A 16,187-nucleotide genomic window follows, 5' to 3' on the forward strand; every position below is an offset into this window, starting at 1 on the left:
CCTTGGGACCAAGGAGAAGCAGCCATTCCGTGGCCCCCACTCCATGGCCCCCACCAGCTGCGGCTCCAGCGTCCTTCCAGGAGGCAGGCAGGGTCCCGACTGCATCTCAGGCACCTGCCTCGCGGCGTTCCGGCTGCCCCAACCTTCCCTGCGGACTCGTGGCCTGCTGGGGTCAGAGAGCAGCAGTGACCGCTCCACCCCTTGCAGACAAGGAAGCTGAGGCTGAGGGACATGGGGACCCTGCCAGAGGGGACGCGGGAAGCGGGGCTGCCTCTGCTCCCGGCAAGCTCTACCACAGACTGAGACACACAGAAAGCAGCGTCTCCCTTTCTCAACAGAACACGCTTGAGCCCCGGAAGCAAGTGGGTCTGTGCAGGAGGGTGGGGGCGGGATGGCACATGGGTGCAGGTGCCGCCTTGGCATCTTCCCGCCCTCGGTCCCAGCTCGGGGTCTCTTCCAGGCTGGCTCAGAGGCCGCTGTCCGAGCAGCCTGCGTTTGTGTGCCAAGTCCTCACCGTGCCCTCCTCACTCGGCACTGACTGGCTGCCCGTGGTGGGGGCCGAGCGGGGCTTTCTCCCCATTTGCAGAACAAGTAAACTGAGGCTCCAGCCCCTGCCCTCACTACCAGCGTCAGAGGCTCCCGGGGAGCAGACCGTGGCCACCCAACCAGGCTGGGAGCAGGAAAGAGAGATCTTTGGAGCGGCTGAGCGTACAGCCTGGAGCCCTGGCAGCCCCGCTCATCCCAAACGCTGCCAGGTGCCGAGAACCCCGCGGGGAGCAGATGGCGGCCAACGCAGTGTTACAAAGCTTTCTGTAAATATTTTATTTTCCATATTTTAGAGTCAGAAAGAAGCGCTTGGTAATAAAAATAATAGAGAATTATTTTCTTCGAACCCGCTCTGCCCTGCGCCGGCCTCCCCGTGCCCGGGCCTGCGGCTGAGTGCGCGGCATCAGAGGCCCCACGTCCATCTCACTATTTACAGATATGTTACAGGCCAGGACGGTCACAGAGGAAAGCCCAGCTCTCAGGTGGCCCCACGTGGTGAGGAGCCCCCATGCTCCTCCGCTGTTTCGGACAGAGGCTGAGGAGCCTGCTGCGTCCCATGGGGGCCTAGGCTGCGGCGGGCTCCACGGGTGGGCAGGAGTGGGCGGTGATGTCACTGTGCTTGTATGCCGCCTCGTCCAGGTCCAGCAGCCTCCGGTTGACCTCCAGTGTCATGCAGCCACGGTAGAATGCGGTGACTGGCGCTGAAGTCACCGGCACATCTGGGCCGCGGGGAGAGAACAAACACATCTTAGCAGACCCAGCCTGGGTCCCAGGGATCGCCGCGTGGCTGGCCCTGCCTGGTCCCCCACCCCCGGCAGCACTTGTGGCCAGCCCTGGGTTTCCTCTGAAAGGGCAGGATTTCCCTTTCTTCTCTAACTTCTGTCCCTGTTTGTTCGGCTGCAGACCCGGCAGACAAGTAGGAGGTATCCGCCAGCCTGGGCTCTGCAGACGCCGGCCCTCCCTTCCCCGCCGGGAGCACAGACAGTCCCATCGATTAAACGCGATCTTCTTCTTTGCCCGGTGAGTCATTCAGGCTGCAGGCCTCCTGGCTTGCTCTCATCCTCTTCAAAGCTCTGTTTATTAAAACTAAGTGGGGTCTGTGTCTGGCAGCCAGGACAGAAATCCTGCCATTCGCTGCAAGTGAAAACCTGCGGGCAGCCAAGGACTAGCGGGCTCCCACGTGCCTTCCTGTTCACCCTCCCAGCTAATGGCAAGGACATCCCTGGTCCCAGCCTCTGTGCTGTGTAGCCCATGGGACACGGCGGGGCGCCCTGCGGGACGTGGGAGGGGCTGGCTGCTAACAGCTATGGTGACAGCCGTGGGTCCCAACTGCAGCGTGGCCCGAGGTCTGCCCAGCCCTCTCCCCAGGGGCCGGTCTGATGGGTGTGGACAAACGCTCCCTGAAGATGTAGGTTCACGGGGTCTGACTCAGGCCAATGCCGGCCCCTGTACGTGTTTCTCAGCCTCAGCTGATGACCTGACCAGCACCGAGGCACCATAATGGCCACTAAAGACCCACCTGGACTTCCCCTTCCTCTTAAAACACACAACCTGGAATGCCAGCCTGTCCAGGTTCGATCTGGGGTGACCAAGCTGGGCATCCCTGGAGCCCCTCACTCGGGATGAGCAGGGCAGGGAGCACCTACCTGGCAGGCCACCGGCAAAGGTGAGCACGGGGCTCCGCAGGTGCTTCTCGAGCACGGCCAGCCTCTCCTGCAGCTGCGCGGCGCTCACCTCGCTCTGGCCCCTGGTGCCGTCCACCTCCAGGGTGGCCTCACCCTCCCTCAGCGAGATGGTGACCATGTGCTCTTGACCATCGCAGACCTTGATCTCCATCAGGGCCAAGGCCACGTGCTCCACGGCCAGAACCACCAGCTGCAGGAGACCGAGATGTGGTCAGGGCCTGCCGGCCGCCCCCATGTAAGCCGTTAGGTCCAAGCTGGTCCTCACAGCTGCCGGCCACCCCCACGCCGCAGGCCTGTCTCTGTCCAGGGTTCCCTGCAGCCCTGGGTCCGGATGCTCGCTGACTGGATGACGCCCCCACCCCACCTGGGGCTCAGCTTCTCTGCGCTAAAGCCAGGGGCCAGCCTGGGAAGCTGTGGGGGAGCAGGTGTGGCCCCCAGGTTGAGTGTGAGAGGGTCAACCCCAGCCCCAGGCACCAGGCACACACAGGACCAAGGCTGCACTTGACCAGGAACTGGTGTGTCCCCTGACGGGGACCCAGGGCCCAGCCCTGTGGTGGTGGACTCCCAGCCCGGTGGGCTCTCACACTGGCACCGCAGCCCAGCTGCCTGCTCCCCAGCCCAGGGGTCAGCTGTTGCTACATAAGGGCGGCTGTTTATTCCAGATGCCAGGATTGCGTCTGGCCCTGGTGATGAGCACTTGCGTGAACCAAGCCTGTCACTGTTGCATCCAAGCAAACAGGAGGGCCCTGTGGCCCTGGGGTGGGCAGACTTGGAGAACAAGGGCCTCTCTGGTTTGACTCATGTCGTCCTCCTTAGCACAGGAGCGAGAGAATACAACCTGTTTCTGTCACCTCCTGATTGTTCTGTGGGGAAAACAGCATGACTCCCCCGGCCCAAGACAGCTGACTTATTGTGAGGACCGGGGGTGGGGGACCTCGTCCAAGGGGCAGCTGCACTCAGCTCCACCCACTGTCCCTCAGGGAAAGACCTGTGGGGGGCACCAGCCGAGGTCACAGATCTGACTTTTCCAGGGAAATTGGAAAACTGAGTTTGTTGCTGAAATCATCTGACTTAAACATGAGAGACTAATTCAGTTTGCTGTGAGCCACCGTCTGCCCAGCCGAACGGGAAAAGCTCCCACGCTGTGGGCCGAGTGTGGCTCGCAGGCACCGGCCCCCCAAGTCAGCCGTGTCCAAACAACCCCCACAGTTGGAAGGGTGGCCCGCGCCAGGCTTGGCTCATCGGACCTCTGGTCAGAGGCTTTTGGGGCTCCCTGGGGATCCCACCCCAGGCCCCCTCCATCCCCTGCCAGGGAGTGCGGCCCATGTGCCTGTGGAGCGAGCCGGTCAGGACACCCCGGGTGGCGGAGGCCCTACCTGCTTCTTGAGCTTCTTTGTGGAGTGATAGTCTACCAGGGCCACAGAGAGAGGCACGGCACGGAGGTCGGGGACCCAGAGTGCGAACAGCACCCCTGTGTCTGCGGCCGGGCGGATGTGAGCCACAACTTCTATTTCCCAGGTCGATTCTGTCCCGATGTCCAGAGGGGTCCGCACTGCGATGAAAGCGGTGCGTTATAGGGTGGGATGCAGTGGAGAGGCCACAGTGAGGTCGGAGCGGGGCCCTGAGAGAGGCAGTCCCGGCCGCGGTGGGAAGCTGCGCGGACGGCCCTGATCTGGGATGTGATGGAAAACTCGAGAGTCTGGTTCAGATCTTGGCCCAGGGCTCAGAGGCACCAGGGACCCCCAGGCTGTCTCTCCCTGGCCACACCAGTACCCCACTTGCAAATCCGCTCTAGGCGACCACCAGGCCACGCAGACCTGCCTGAGGGGACACGGGCTGTGCACCATGGGATGCAGGCCTGTCCCTGCCTTGCTCTGATGTCCTCTTGTTTCAGGAGCGCCTGGCAGCTCCTTCCTCAGAGCACGTACAGGTGCATGGCTCGTGCCTCGAGTCTCACCTGCAGCTTCTGAGCAGCAGCACAGGCTCAGCGTGAGTCAAGAGTGCAGACAAGAGCTGTCGGGAGCATGGCGGTCTGGGGTCTGAGCTGTCAGGAGCATGTGCGGTCTGGTTCTGAGCTGTCAGGAGCACAGCGGTCTGGGGTCTGAGCTGTCAGGAGCATGTGCGGTCTGGTTCTGAGCTGTCAGGAGCACAGCGGTCTGGGGTCTGAGCTGTCAGCAGCACGCGCGGTCTGGGGTCTGCGCTGTCAGGAGCGCGCGCGGTCTGGGGTCTGAGCTGTCAGGATCACAGGCGGTCTGGGGTCTGAGCTGTCAGGAGCACGCGCGGTCTGGGGTCTGAGCTGTCAGGAGCACGAGCGTTCTGGGGTCTGAGCTGTCAGGAGCACGCGGGGTCTGGGGTCTGAGCTGTCAGGAGCAGGCGCGGTCTGGGGTCTGAGCTGTCAGGAGCACGCCCGGTCTGGGTCTGAGCTGTCAGGAGCACGCCCAGTCTGGGTCTGAGCTGTCAGGAACAGGCGGGGTCTGGGGTCTGAGCTGTCAGGAGCAGGCGCAGTCTGGGGTCTGAGCTGTCAGGATCACAGGCGGTCTGGGGTCTGAGCTGTCAGGAGCACGCGCGGTCTGGGGTCTGAGCTGTCAGGAGCATGTGCGGTCTGGTTCTGAGCTGTCAGGAGCACAGCGGTCTGGGGTCTGAGCTGTCAGCAGCACGCGCGGTCTGGGGTCTGAGCTGTCAGGAGCAGGCGCGGTCTGGGGTCTGAGCTGTCAGGAGCACGCCCAGTCTGGGTCTGAGCTGTCAGGAACAGGCGGGGTCTGGGGTCTGAGCTGTCAGGAGCAGGCGCAGTCTGGGGTCTGAGCTGTCAGGAGCACAAGCGTTCTGAGGTCTATGCTGTCAGGAGCACGCGGGGTCTGGGGTCCGAGCTGTCAGGAGCAGGCGCGGTCTGGGGTCTGAGCTGTCAGGATCACAGGCGGTCTGGGGTCTGCGCTGTCAGGAGCAGGCGCGGTCTGGGGTCTGAGCTGTCAGGATCACAGGCGGTCTGGGGTCTGAGCTGTCAGGAGCACGAGCGTTCTGGGGTCTGAGCTGTCAGGAGCATGTGCGGTCTGGTTCTGAGCTGTCAGGAGCACAGCGGTCTGGGGTCTGAGCTGTCAGCAGCACGCGCGGTCTGGGGTCTGCGCTGTCAGGAGCGCGCGCGGTCTGGGGTCTGAGCTGTCAGGATCACAGGCGGTCTGGGGTCTGAGCTGTCAGGAGCACGCGCGGTCTGGGGTCTGAGCTGTCAGGAGCATGTGCGGTCTGGTTCTGAGCTGTCAGGAGCACAGCGGTCTGGGGTCTGAGCTGTCAGCAGCACGCGCGGTCTGGGGTCTGAGCTGTCAGGAGCAGGCGCGGTCTGGGGTCTGAGCTGTCAGGAGCACGCCCGGTCTGGGTCTGAGCTGTCAGGAGCACGCCCAGTCTCGGTCTGAGCTGTCAGGAACAGGCGGGGTCTGGGGTCTGAGCTGTCAGGAGCAGGCGCGGTCTGGGGTCTGAGCTGTCAGGAGCACAAGCGTTCTGAGGTCTATGCTGTCAGGAGCACGCGGGGTCTGGGGTCTGAGCTGTCAGGAGCAGGCGCGGTCTGGGGTCTGAGCTGTCAGGATCACAGGCGGTCTGGGGTCTGAGCTGTCAGGAGCACGAGCGTTCTGGGGTCTGAGCTGTCAGGAGCATGTGCGGTCTGGTTCTGAGCTGTCAGGAGCATGTGCGGTCTGGTTCTGAGCTGTCAGGAGCACAGCGGTCTGGGGTCTGAGCTGTCAGCAGCACGCGCGGTCTGGGGTCTGCGCTGTCAGGAGCGCGCGCGGTCTGGGGTCTGAGCTGTCAGGATCACAGGCGGTCTGGGGTCTGAGCTGTCAGGAGCACGAGCGTTCTGGGGTCTGAGCTGTCAGGAGCACGCGGGGTCTGGGGTCTGAGCTGTCAGGAGCAGGCGCGGTCTGGGGTCTGAGCTGTCAGGAGCACGCCCGGTCTGGGTCTGAGCTGTCAGGAGCACGCCCAGTCTGGGTCTGAGCTGTCAGGAACAGGCGGGGTCTGGGGTCTGAGCTGTCAGGAGCAGGCGCAGTCTGGGGTCTGAGCTGTCAGGATCACAGGCGGTCTGGGGTCTGAGCTGTCAGGAGCACGCGCGGTCTGGGGTCTGAGCTGTCAGGATCACAGGCGGTCTGGGGTCTGAGCTGTCAGGAGCACGCGCGGTCTGGGGTCTGAGCTGTCAGGAGCATGTGCGGTCTGGTTCTGAGCTGTCAGGAGCACAGCGGTCTGGGGTCTGAGCTGTCAGCAGCACGCGCGGTCTGGGATCTGAGCTGTCAGCAGCACGCGCGGTCTGGGGTCTGAGCTGTCAGGAGCAGGCGCGGTCTGGGGTCTGAGCTGTCAGGAGCAGGCGCGGTCTGGGGTCTGAGCTGTCAGGATCACAGGCGGTCTGGGGTCTGAGCTGTCAGGAGCGTGCGCGGTCTGGGGTCTGAGCTGTCAGGAGCAGGCGCGGTCTGGGGTCTGAGCTGTCAGGAGCAGGCGCGGTCTGGGGTCTGAGCTGTCAGGAGCAGGCGCGGTCTGGGGTCTTCGCTGTCAGGAACACTCGCGGTCTGGGGTCTTCGCTGTCAGGAGCGCGCGCGCGTCTGGGGTCTGAGCTGTCAGAAACACTCGCGGTCTGGGGTCTGCGCTGTCAGGAGCGCGCGCGGTCTGGGGTCTGAGCTGTCAGGAGCACGCGCGGTCTGGGGTCTGAGCTGTCAGGAGCAGGCGCGGTCTGGGGTCTGAGCTGTCAGGATCACAGGCGGTCTGGGGTCTGAGCTGTCAGGAACACTCGCGGTCTGGGGTCTTCGCTGTCAGGAGCGCGCGCGGTCTGGGGTCTGAGCTGTCAGGAACAGGCGGGGTCTGGGGTCTGAGCTGTCAGCAGCAAAGGCGGTCTGGGGTCTGAGCTGTCAGGAGCACGGGCGGTCTGGGGTCTGAGCTGTCAGGAACACTCGCAGTCTGGGGTCTGAGCTGTCAGGAGCGCACGCAGTCTGGGGTCTGAACTGTCAGGAGCAGGCGCGGTCTGGGGTCTGAGCTGTCAGGAGCAGGCGCGGTCTGGGGTCTGAGCTGTCAGGAGCAGGCGCGGTCTGGGGTCTGAGCTGTCAGGAGCAGGCGCGGTCTGGGGTCTGAGCTGTCAGGAGCGCGCGCGATCTGGGGTCTGAGCTGTCAGCAGCGGGCGCGGTCTGGGGTCTGCGCTGTCAGGAGCATGCGCGGTCTTGGGTCTGAGCTGTCAGGATCACAGGCGGTCTGGGGTCTGCGCTGTCAGGAGCAGGCGCGGTCTGGGGTCTGAGCTGTCAGGAGCACGCGCGGTCTGGGGTCTGACCTGTCAGGAGCGCGCGTGGTCTGGGGTCTGAGCTGTCAGGATCACAGGCGGTCTGGGGTCTGAGCTGTCAGCAGCAAAGGCGGTCTGGGGTCTGGGGTCTGAGCTGTCAGGAGCACGGGCGGTCTGGGGTCTGAGCTGTCAGGAACACTCGCAGTCTGGGGTCTGAGCTGTCAGGAGCGCACGCAGTCTGGGGTCTGAACTGTCAGGAGCAGGCGCGGTCTGGGGTCTGAGCTGTCAGGAGCAGGCGCGGTCTGGGGTCTGAGCTGTCAGGAGCACGCGCGGTCTGGGGTCTGAGCTGTCAGGAGCAGGCGCGGTCTGGGGTCTGAGCTGTCAGGAGCGCGCGCGATCTGGGGTCTGAGCTGTCAGCAGCGGGCGCGGTCTGGGGTCTGCGCTGTCAGGAGCATGCGCGGTCTTGGGTCTGAGCTGTCAGGATCACAGGCGGTCTGGGGTCTGAGCTGTCAGGAGCACGCGCGGTCTGGGGTCTGAGCTGTCAGCAGCACACGCGGTCTGGGGTCTGAGCTGTCAGCAGCTGGCGCGGTCTGGGGTCTGAGCTGTCAGCAGCGGGCGCGGTCTGGGGTCTGCGCTGTCAGGATCACAGGCGGTCTGGGGTCTGAGCTGTCAGGAGCACGTGCGGTCTGGGGTCTGAGCCGTCAGCAGCACACGCGGTCTGGGGTCTGAGCTGTCAGGAGCACGCGCAGTCTGGGGTCTGAGCTGTCAGGAGCAGGCGCGGTCTGGGGTCTGAGCTGTCAGGAGCAGGCGCGGTCTGGGATCTGAGCTGTCAGCAGCGGGCGCGGTCTGGGGTCTGAGCTGTCAGCAGCAAGGGCGGTCTGGGGTCTGAGCTGTCAGGAGCGCGCGCGCTCTGGGGTCTGAGCTGTCAGGAGCACGGGCGGTCTGGGGTCTGAGCTGTCAGGAACACTCGCAGTCTGGGGTCTGAGCTGTCAGGAGCGCACGCGGTCTGGGGTCTGAACTGTCAGGAGCAGGCGCGGTCTGGGGTCTGAGCTGTCAGGAGCAGGCGCGGTCTGGGGTCTGAGCTGTCAGGAGCGCGCGCGATCTGGGGTCTGAGCTGTCAGCAGCGGGCGCGGTCTGGGGTCTGAGCGGTCAGGAGCAGGCGCGGTCTTGGGTCTGAGCTGTCAGGATCACAGGCGGTCTGGGGTCTCAGCTGTCAGGAGCACGCGCGGTCTGGGGTCTGAGCTGTCAGCAGCACGCGCGGTCTGGGGTCTGAGCTCTCAGCAGCACGGGCGGTCTTGGGTCTGCGCTGTCAGGAGCACGCACGGTCTGGGGTCTGCGCTGTCAGTCTTTGCTCTGCTCCTGCCTCAGTGGGGTTTTCCACTCACGCGCTGCGTGTGCGCATGAACCCACGTGTGTCATATGTAATGCATCTGAATGAAATCACGTGGCATCCGTAGCTCATACAAAAGTGCCCCAAAACGTATGTTACTAGAAAGGGCTGAATTCCTGTTCTCCCAGGGAGAATACCACCACATGTCCTCTTCACGCTGAGCCCTCCGCGGACTTAGAAGCCAGAAGATAAAACCTCCACCCTGTTTTCAGTGTTTCTATCTCACCCAGAATTCCAAAGTCCTAACAAAGAAGCTGTTTTAGGAAAAAGGACCCCAAATCAATGTGTGTATGGATTTGTGATCGGGGGCCTCACACTGCGGGCCGAGTGGGGTCATAGTGAATTGTGCTGGCTTCCCTGTCTCTTTCCCACGGGGCGGTGTGCACCTCAAACCCACATCGCCTGTCCCTAGCTGGTACCCGCCATGTCAGTTCTCAACAACCATTTATGGCATTGAAACACAAAATCAGAAAAAGTAACAAAAATACAGCAACAGAAACAAAAAGTAACAAAAATTCTCCTGTTGGCTGGTCTTCCCATCACCTGTGAAAGGAAAGATGATGGTGTCCTTTAAAATGGAAGCTCCTGGCTGGGTGTGGTGGCTCACGCCTGTAATCCAAGCACTTTGGGAGGCTGAGGTCGGTGGATCACCTAAGGTCGGGAGTTCGAGACCAGCCTGACCAACCATGGAGAAATCCCATCTCTACCAAAAATGCAAAATTAGCTGGGTGTGGTGGCACATCCCTGTAATCCCAGCTACTCGGGAGGCTGAGGCAGGAGAATCGCTTGAACCCAGGAGGCAGAGGTTGTGGTGCGAATCTGGGAGGTGCAGCCAAGATGGTGCCATTGCACTCCAGCCTGGGCAACAAGAGCGAAACTCCATCTCAAAAAAAAAAAGGAAGCTCCCTTCAGGAACCGGGCACGTGCTGGCCATCATGGGCTTCACGAGGGCACTGGCCTCTGCTCTCCCCGGGAAGGTTTCCCGGCTCCACGTGGCCCCTCACGTGGAGGCTGCACAGACCTGGAGATCTGTGAGCCTGAGCCCAGGCTGAGTCACTGCAGAGTGAGCCAGGCCAGTGCTACCGTTCCCAGCAAGTTTCTTCTGTCTTTAAGAGACGTTACTGGTGTAGTTTGAGATTCGCTGGGAACGCATGGAGCTCTAACTGCTTCAGTCTGGATAGACCAAAACGGGCCAGCAGATGCGGCCGGCAGTCACTGGAAACGGCCCCTGTGATGCCTGCGTAAGGTTACCCCTGAGAAATGTGTATGATATTAAGTGGAAAAAGGATTTAAGCATTTCATATGACATGATTTCCTGTCAAACATTATAATGATGCTCTAGATTTGTAAGTGAAAAATCGAGACTGAGGGAGAATGCGTGCACGGTGGCAGACGGGCTTTTCTCACAGATGCCTTTCCTGACGTGGTCACGCTTTTGACACCCAGGGAGAGACGCGGACACTGGATCTGGCTCAGGAGACGGGGCAGGACCCTCCCCTTTGCTCCGCGTGGACCCCCTTGAACCTGGGGTTCCTGCTGGGTGCTTGAGGGCTGGCAGCCCTGAGATCTGATGGAGGGGGCGCTGTCTGCCCTCTGTGCATGTGGGGGCTTCGCCATAAACGGCTCGGTGTTCAGGAACAAGGTGGGGCTGCGGTGCCCCAGTGGGACCCATGTGGGGTGGGAATGTGAGGCAGGGCGGGCTGAGCAGTAACTCTGTCCGCACAGCAGCTCCAGGGCCTTCACCATGGAGGGCGGCAGCACCTTCCCCAGGGCACCGCAGGACTGGGCCAGCAGCTCACACCTACCCTGTCCTCCTTTTTCAGGCCTGAGTTCACTGTCCCCCAGGCAGCTTCATTGCTGTTTTTAGACACCTCCTGTTGTAGATGTCTCACCGGGTTATCGGTGACCGCAGTGTTCACCACATTACTGAGAGCTTCCATGTGCCTCTGGACAAGTCCTAAGGCTGGTGCTGTCTCAGGACTTTCTGCAAAGGACCCTCTAGGGCCTCCCAGCCTCCCCGGCCTCCCAGCACCGGCCTGGCAAGCATCTTCTCGGCACATCTCTGTCATTTCTTCTTCACTGGCTGACTCTGAACTGAGTGACCTGCACAGCCATCCTGAGAGGTGGGCCTCTGCGCACACCTCTGCCCACCCCGCCCTGCCCTGGAACCGGAGGAGCCTCAGCTTGTCCTGACACTGCCATCTGAGGCCGTCTGCTTGCTCTCAGCGTATGCCTGAAGGTGCAGCCACAGCCGCCCCAACGGGAAGAGCCAAGACTTACTGTAGTCCAGGCTGTAGAAGGCAAAGCCACTCCCCGGGTAAAAGGAGCCTCTCTCGGTCACCGAGAAGCACTGCATTTTCGTGTTCGCTTTCACCGTTTCTTGGATGGTGGTGTCTTCTCCGTTCAGCCAGTTCCAGCTCCTCATACAGCCATCCAGACGAGGGTTTATCTGGAAAGGCAGAGAAATCTCCGTGGCTTCCTGGGAGCGAGAGGCCCATGCCGGACACCCCAGGCAGTGGGTGGTGCCTTCGCAGCCGCAGCAAGTGCAGACCTACTGCAAAAATGGGCCAATCCCACTGGTGGTGGTGATTTTCACAGACAGTTTCCTCACTTTACAAAATGACCCACTGCAGAATACCTGTTTGCACTGGTGTATGCTCAGGAAATACAGGTTAATTTTAAAGCTAGGAAAGGACTGAAAAGGCCACATGGGTCCAAGGTCAAACAATAAGGATTGTTTAACCATCCAGCACTCACGTGAATTATTCAATATTCAATATGGCTGTGGGCAAATCAGGGCAACCCCCTTATGTGTGAAACAGGGAGGGGCGAGCCAGGCAAAGTCCCAGCACCAGGCAGTCCGTGGGCCTGGGAAGCAGGTGCCCCTCATAACACTGAAGGGCTGGCTTCAGCACAGGCACTGCCGACACTCAGCACCCACAGACGCGAAGACATGTGTGCCCTTCTCCTGTCTGGTGTGGAAGTGAAAACACCCAGGATGAAGGCTTAGATGTCAGTGCGTGGGGGCTGGAGACAGGTCGGGGGCACAGGCGTGTGCTGTGCTGAAGAGGAGAGAAGGTGGGACCTGGAGAAAGGGCCCACACTGGCCGCCCCACCATGGCTGTTCTTCCCTTATGAGACTCATGGCAGAGTTACAAAACCCAAAATGTTCTTGGAAATTGTCCAAAAAAGTTTGTTGTTCTGTTAGGGAATAATTTCATTGTGTCTTGTCTCCATTGAAAAATAAGACAACATTATTATCAATTCAGATGAAAACTTAGACGGGTCTCATAAAAAGAGATGGTAAAATTAATGACACAGCTGTACCATGACTTCGTCAAATTCTAGGAAACCTTTCCTTCCTCTAGGTCCTCCCCACACCTGGTTAATCGTAAACACAGGGCAGGGCGTGACTGAGCCTTCCTGACACCGTTCCCGGGATCCCAGCACACGGCGCGTCTACGCAGGTACAGTGGTAAACACAGGGCAGGGCGTGACTGAGCCTTCCTGACACCAGTCCCGGGATCCCAGCACACGGCGCGTCTACACAGGCACAGTGGTAAACACAGGGCAGGGCATGACTGAGCCTTCCTGACACCGTTCCCGGGATCCCAGCACACGGCGCGTCTACACAGGGACAGTGGTAAACACAGGGCAGGGCGTGACTGAGCCTTCCTGACACTGTTCCCGGGATCCCAGCACACGGCGTGTCCACACAGGCACAGGTACGGTACTCACAGGCTGCACGAGGTCCTTCTCATGGAAGGGAATGCCTCCTACGGTGAGGTTCAGATGATACAGTCCTCGCTCCGGTTGGAACAAGTCCCCGGCCACTGCGATTTTCATGACAGCGTCCCTGTTGACCTTGATGACCAGATTCCGTGCCAGCTCCTCAACAGAGATCTGAAGAGAGGCAGCGCCATGAGAAGAGGTGGGAGTGCACGTTCTGAAGGGCTCCCAACTGCAGAAAAACCACACTCATCCTCTCCTGAGCCAAGAGGGACCTGACCTCGGGGAGACCACCTGATCCTCACCTGGGCCAACAGGGGGACCACCTCATCCTCATCTGAGCCAAGAGGATCTCAATCTCAAGGAGACCACCTGATCCTCACCTGGGCCGACAAGGACCTGACCTCGGGGAGACCACCTGATCCTCACCTGGGCCAAGAGGGACCCGACCTCAGAAAGTCCGTGCTCATCACCTGGGCCAGGAGGGCCCTCGATGCATCAGTGTGGTCACCAGAAACTTTCCTCACAGGAAACCTGTAAGTCTAACACTAGATACACTATATTCCTAAGCTTCAGAAAAATATCCTTGTTCCTGTGTGAAAACACCTTTCAGGTATTTGGGTTTGAACTGAGTCACAAAAACACGGTACCAGTTCGGGTCAGCTGGGTTTGGGGAGCAGCTAGAGAGGGTCCTCACGAGGTACCCCTGCCGGGGAAGGGCCCGTCTTGCTGGGCCGCGGCGGCCACTGTGAGTCACTGGGCAGGTCTATGCAATACCGCTCCCCACGGCGACCTCGCCTCTGGCCACCTGCCCTGGCCCCTCACCCCGTGGCTTCATCCCTGAAACTGCTTCCCCTCCATTTGCTTTCTGTAGCTTTGCTGAGAACAGCCTTCTGCTCTTGGAGATGCTGTTCCTTTAAGAGGCTGGGAAAATGGAGCGAGGCCTTACTCTGCAGAATGGAAATAGGAGCAAAGTCTACAATGTTTCATCTGCGGGGCCAAGGTGAATTTTCCACTTCATCTTCACTTCTGAAGGACATGACGTGCTTTCTTCCCAGCTTTTACTTCTGAAAGCCCCGTGTGGTGAGGGAGGCCCAGCGCTGTGGGCGGGAGCCTGGTTGGTTACAGACCCTCTCACTCCATGGATGGGGATGTGGGGTGGGCGCGTTTTACCGCTGCCCACAGCTGCCCAAGTGCAGGTCTGACCAGGACCCCTCAGGTGGCCCATGGCGCTGGAGTCCAGGTGGTCAGGACGTTTCTGGCAAGGGGCAGCCCCGGTGAGGTCACCTGGACCCTTGGCATGCATGACTGCACTGACCAGCAGGCCCTGGGAGCCAGAGTTCAGGGACGGCAGCGTCCACACCGTCCTACAGGGAAAGGTGGGTGGGTGGCGCCTGGCCTGTCCACGGCCAGGGAGACACGTATGGCAGGAGCGGTACCTGTGGTGCAGGTTCAGTGGTGGCTTCCTCCCCTGGTGGGGCACCCTGCGTGCAGCATCAAGCAGCCCAGGCCTCTGTTCCCCGCCCCGCTCAGGATACACAGTACGGCCTCCAGACAGCCCTGGCCTCTGTTCCCCGCCCCGCTCAGGATTAACAGTACGGCCTCCAGACACAGCCCTGGCCTCTCTTCCCCGCCCCGCTCAAGATTAACAGTACGGCCTCCAGACACAGCCCTGGCCTCTGTTCCCCACCCCGCTCAGGATTAACAGTACGGCCTCCAGACACAGCCCTGGCCTCTGTTCCCCGCCCCGCTCAGGATACACAGTATGGCCTCCAGACACAGCCCAGGGTCCCCGGGGCTGAGAAACACGGGTTCTCACCTGAGCCAAGAGCGACCTGAACTCCGGGAGACCAAACTCACTTGAGGCCCCCTTCTGAGGGAGCCAGGCTGATACGTGATGAAATAGCAGAGAGGCTTAGAGCACTGCAGTGAGCCCCCACAGCATGAACTGAACAGGGCAGGGGTCCTTATCCCCCCGAGCATGAACTGAACAGGGCAGGGGTCCCTGTCCCCCAGAGCATGAACTGAACGGGGCAGGGGTCCCTGTCCCCCAGAGCATGAACTGAACGGGGCAGGGGTCCCTGTCCCCCAGAGCATGAACTGAACGGGGCAGGGGTCCTTGTCCCCCAGAGCATGAACTGAACGGGGCAGGGGTCCCTGTGCCCCAGAGCATGAACTCAACAGGGCAGGGGTCCCTGTCCCCCAGAGCATGAACTGAATGGGGCAGGGGTCCCTGTGCCCCAGAGCATGAACAGGGCAGGGGTCCCTGTCCCCCAGAGCATGAACTGAATGGGGCAGGGGTCCTTGTCCCCCAGAGCATGAACTCAACAGGGCAGGGGTCCCTGTCCCCCAGAGCATGAACTGAATGGGGCAGGGGTCCCTGTCCCCCAGAGCATGAACTGAATGGGGCAGGGGTCCTTGTCCCCCAGAGCATGAACTGAATGGGGCAGGGGTCCCTGTGCCCCAGAGCATGAACTGAACGGGGCAGGGGTCCCTGTGCCCCCGAGCATGAACTAAACAGGGCAGGGGTCCTTGTCCCCCAGAGCATGAACTGAACGGGGCAGGGGTCCTTGTCCCCCAGAGCATGAACTGAACGGGGCAGGGGTCCTTGTCCCCCAGAGCATGAACTGAACGGGGCAGGGGTCCCTGTCCCCCAGAGCATGAACTGAACAGGGCAGGGGTCCCTATCCTGCCCGCATGCAGCAGGTATAGGCCCCAGAGCTCATCTCCACGGTTGCACAAGCGAGTAACAGCCGGGTCAGGCTCAGGGACAACCCCGTGCGGCCCGGAAGGGGCGGCTGCCGCACACTCACCGTCTGCCACATGCCGTGGTTGATGACCGGGCCGCTGCTGGTGACGCGGCCGACGCCATTGTAGCGCAGCTGCAGCTCCAGCCGGCCGGCTCGCAGGGCCAGCACGATCCAGGTGCTGTCCTGGTGGCCTCCAGCGAAGAGGAGGATGCCCTCGGGGTCAAAGGTCCGGAAGTCAAACTCAGCTACGAGCCTGGGCACCCACAGGAGAAATGAGTCAGCGCCGGGTGTACGGCCAAGCCTGGGCCCGGGCCCCGTGCAGCCAGCACCTTGGCCGTGCTAAGCTGTGCTGCCTTCTGTGGACACCTCCTCACCTGGTGGGCTGCAGCCTCTTGAAGCGCAGTCGGATCACGGGGGTCCCACTGAACATCCGGCCCAGGTACAAGGACTTCACGCTCTTGGCCATGCTGAAGGGCACGCACGGCAAGATGTCCTGCCACAGATAGGGACCACGCCGGTCGGGGACGCAACCTCCACTCCAGCTCCCCTGAGCCCCGGGCCCCCGCCGTGCAGCAGGTCCACTGTCCCTCCCATGCCTCGGGAGTGTGGCCGCCCCACCTCCAGCTGCCGAGGCCCCAGAGGCTGTCACACCGGCCCCACCACCGGGGCTCCCAGGTGAAGGACGGGCTCGCACCAGCTGCTTCCCACAGGGCTTCTCGGGGGTCCCGTCACCTCCTTCCCTGCCCATTTCCCTTGACTCTTTATTTTTAAATTATGAAATATGTCAAGCATACAAAAAGTACAGAGAATCATAAAAAAGTATACACTATTATGAAATAAATATGGACGCC

General features: G+C 61.3%; 1 protein-coding gene across 1 annotated transcript in view; it reads right to left on the reverse strand.

Moving 5' to 3' along the window:
• Positions 1-798: 798 nt before the first annotated feature.
• The window catches only part of GAS6 (growth arrest specific 6), a 48,694-nt gene continuing 33,305 nt past the window's right edge, over positions 799-16,187 (reverse strand). The window contains exons 9-15 of the mRNA XM_050767016.1: positions 15,711-15,829; positions 15,400-15,589; positions 12,596-12,760; positions 11,138-11,306; positions 3,608-3,783; positions 2,193-2,421; positions 799-1,265 (exon numbers count right to left, since the gene is read on the reverse strand). Coding sequence (XP_050622973.1) covers positions 1,111-1,265; positions 2,193-2,421; positions 3,608-3,783; positions 11,138-11,306; positions 12,596-12,760; positions 15,400-15,589; positions 15,711-15,829 — 1,203 coding nt within the window. The 3' untranslated portion in view covers positions 799-1,110. The remainder of the gene's footprint in view (positions 1,266-2,192; positions 2,422-3,607; positions 3,784-11,137; positions 11,307-12,595; positions 12,761-15,399; positions 15,590-15,710; positions 15,830-16,187) is intronic.

The sequence above is a fragment of the Macaca thibetana genome, chromosome 17, assembly GCF_024542745.1.
Source record: "Macaca thibetana thibetana isolate TM-01 chromosome 17, ASM2454274v1, whole genome shotgun sequence".
Lineage (NCBI taxonomy): Eukaryota > Metazoa > Chordata > Mammalia > Primates > Cercopithecidae > Macaca > Macaca thibetana.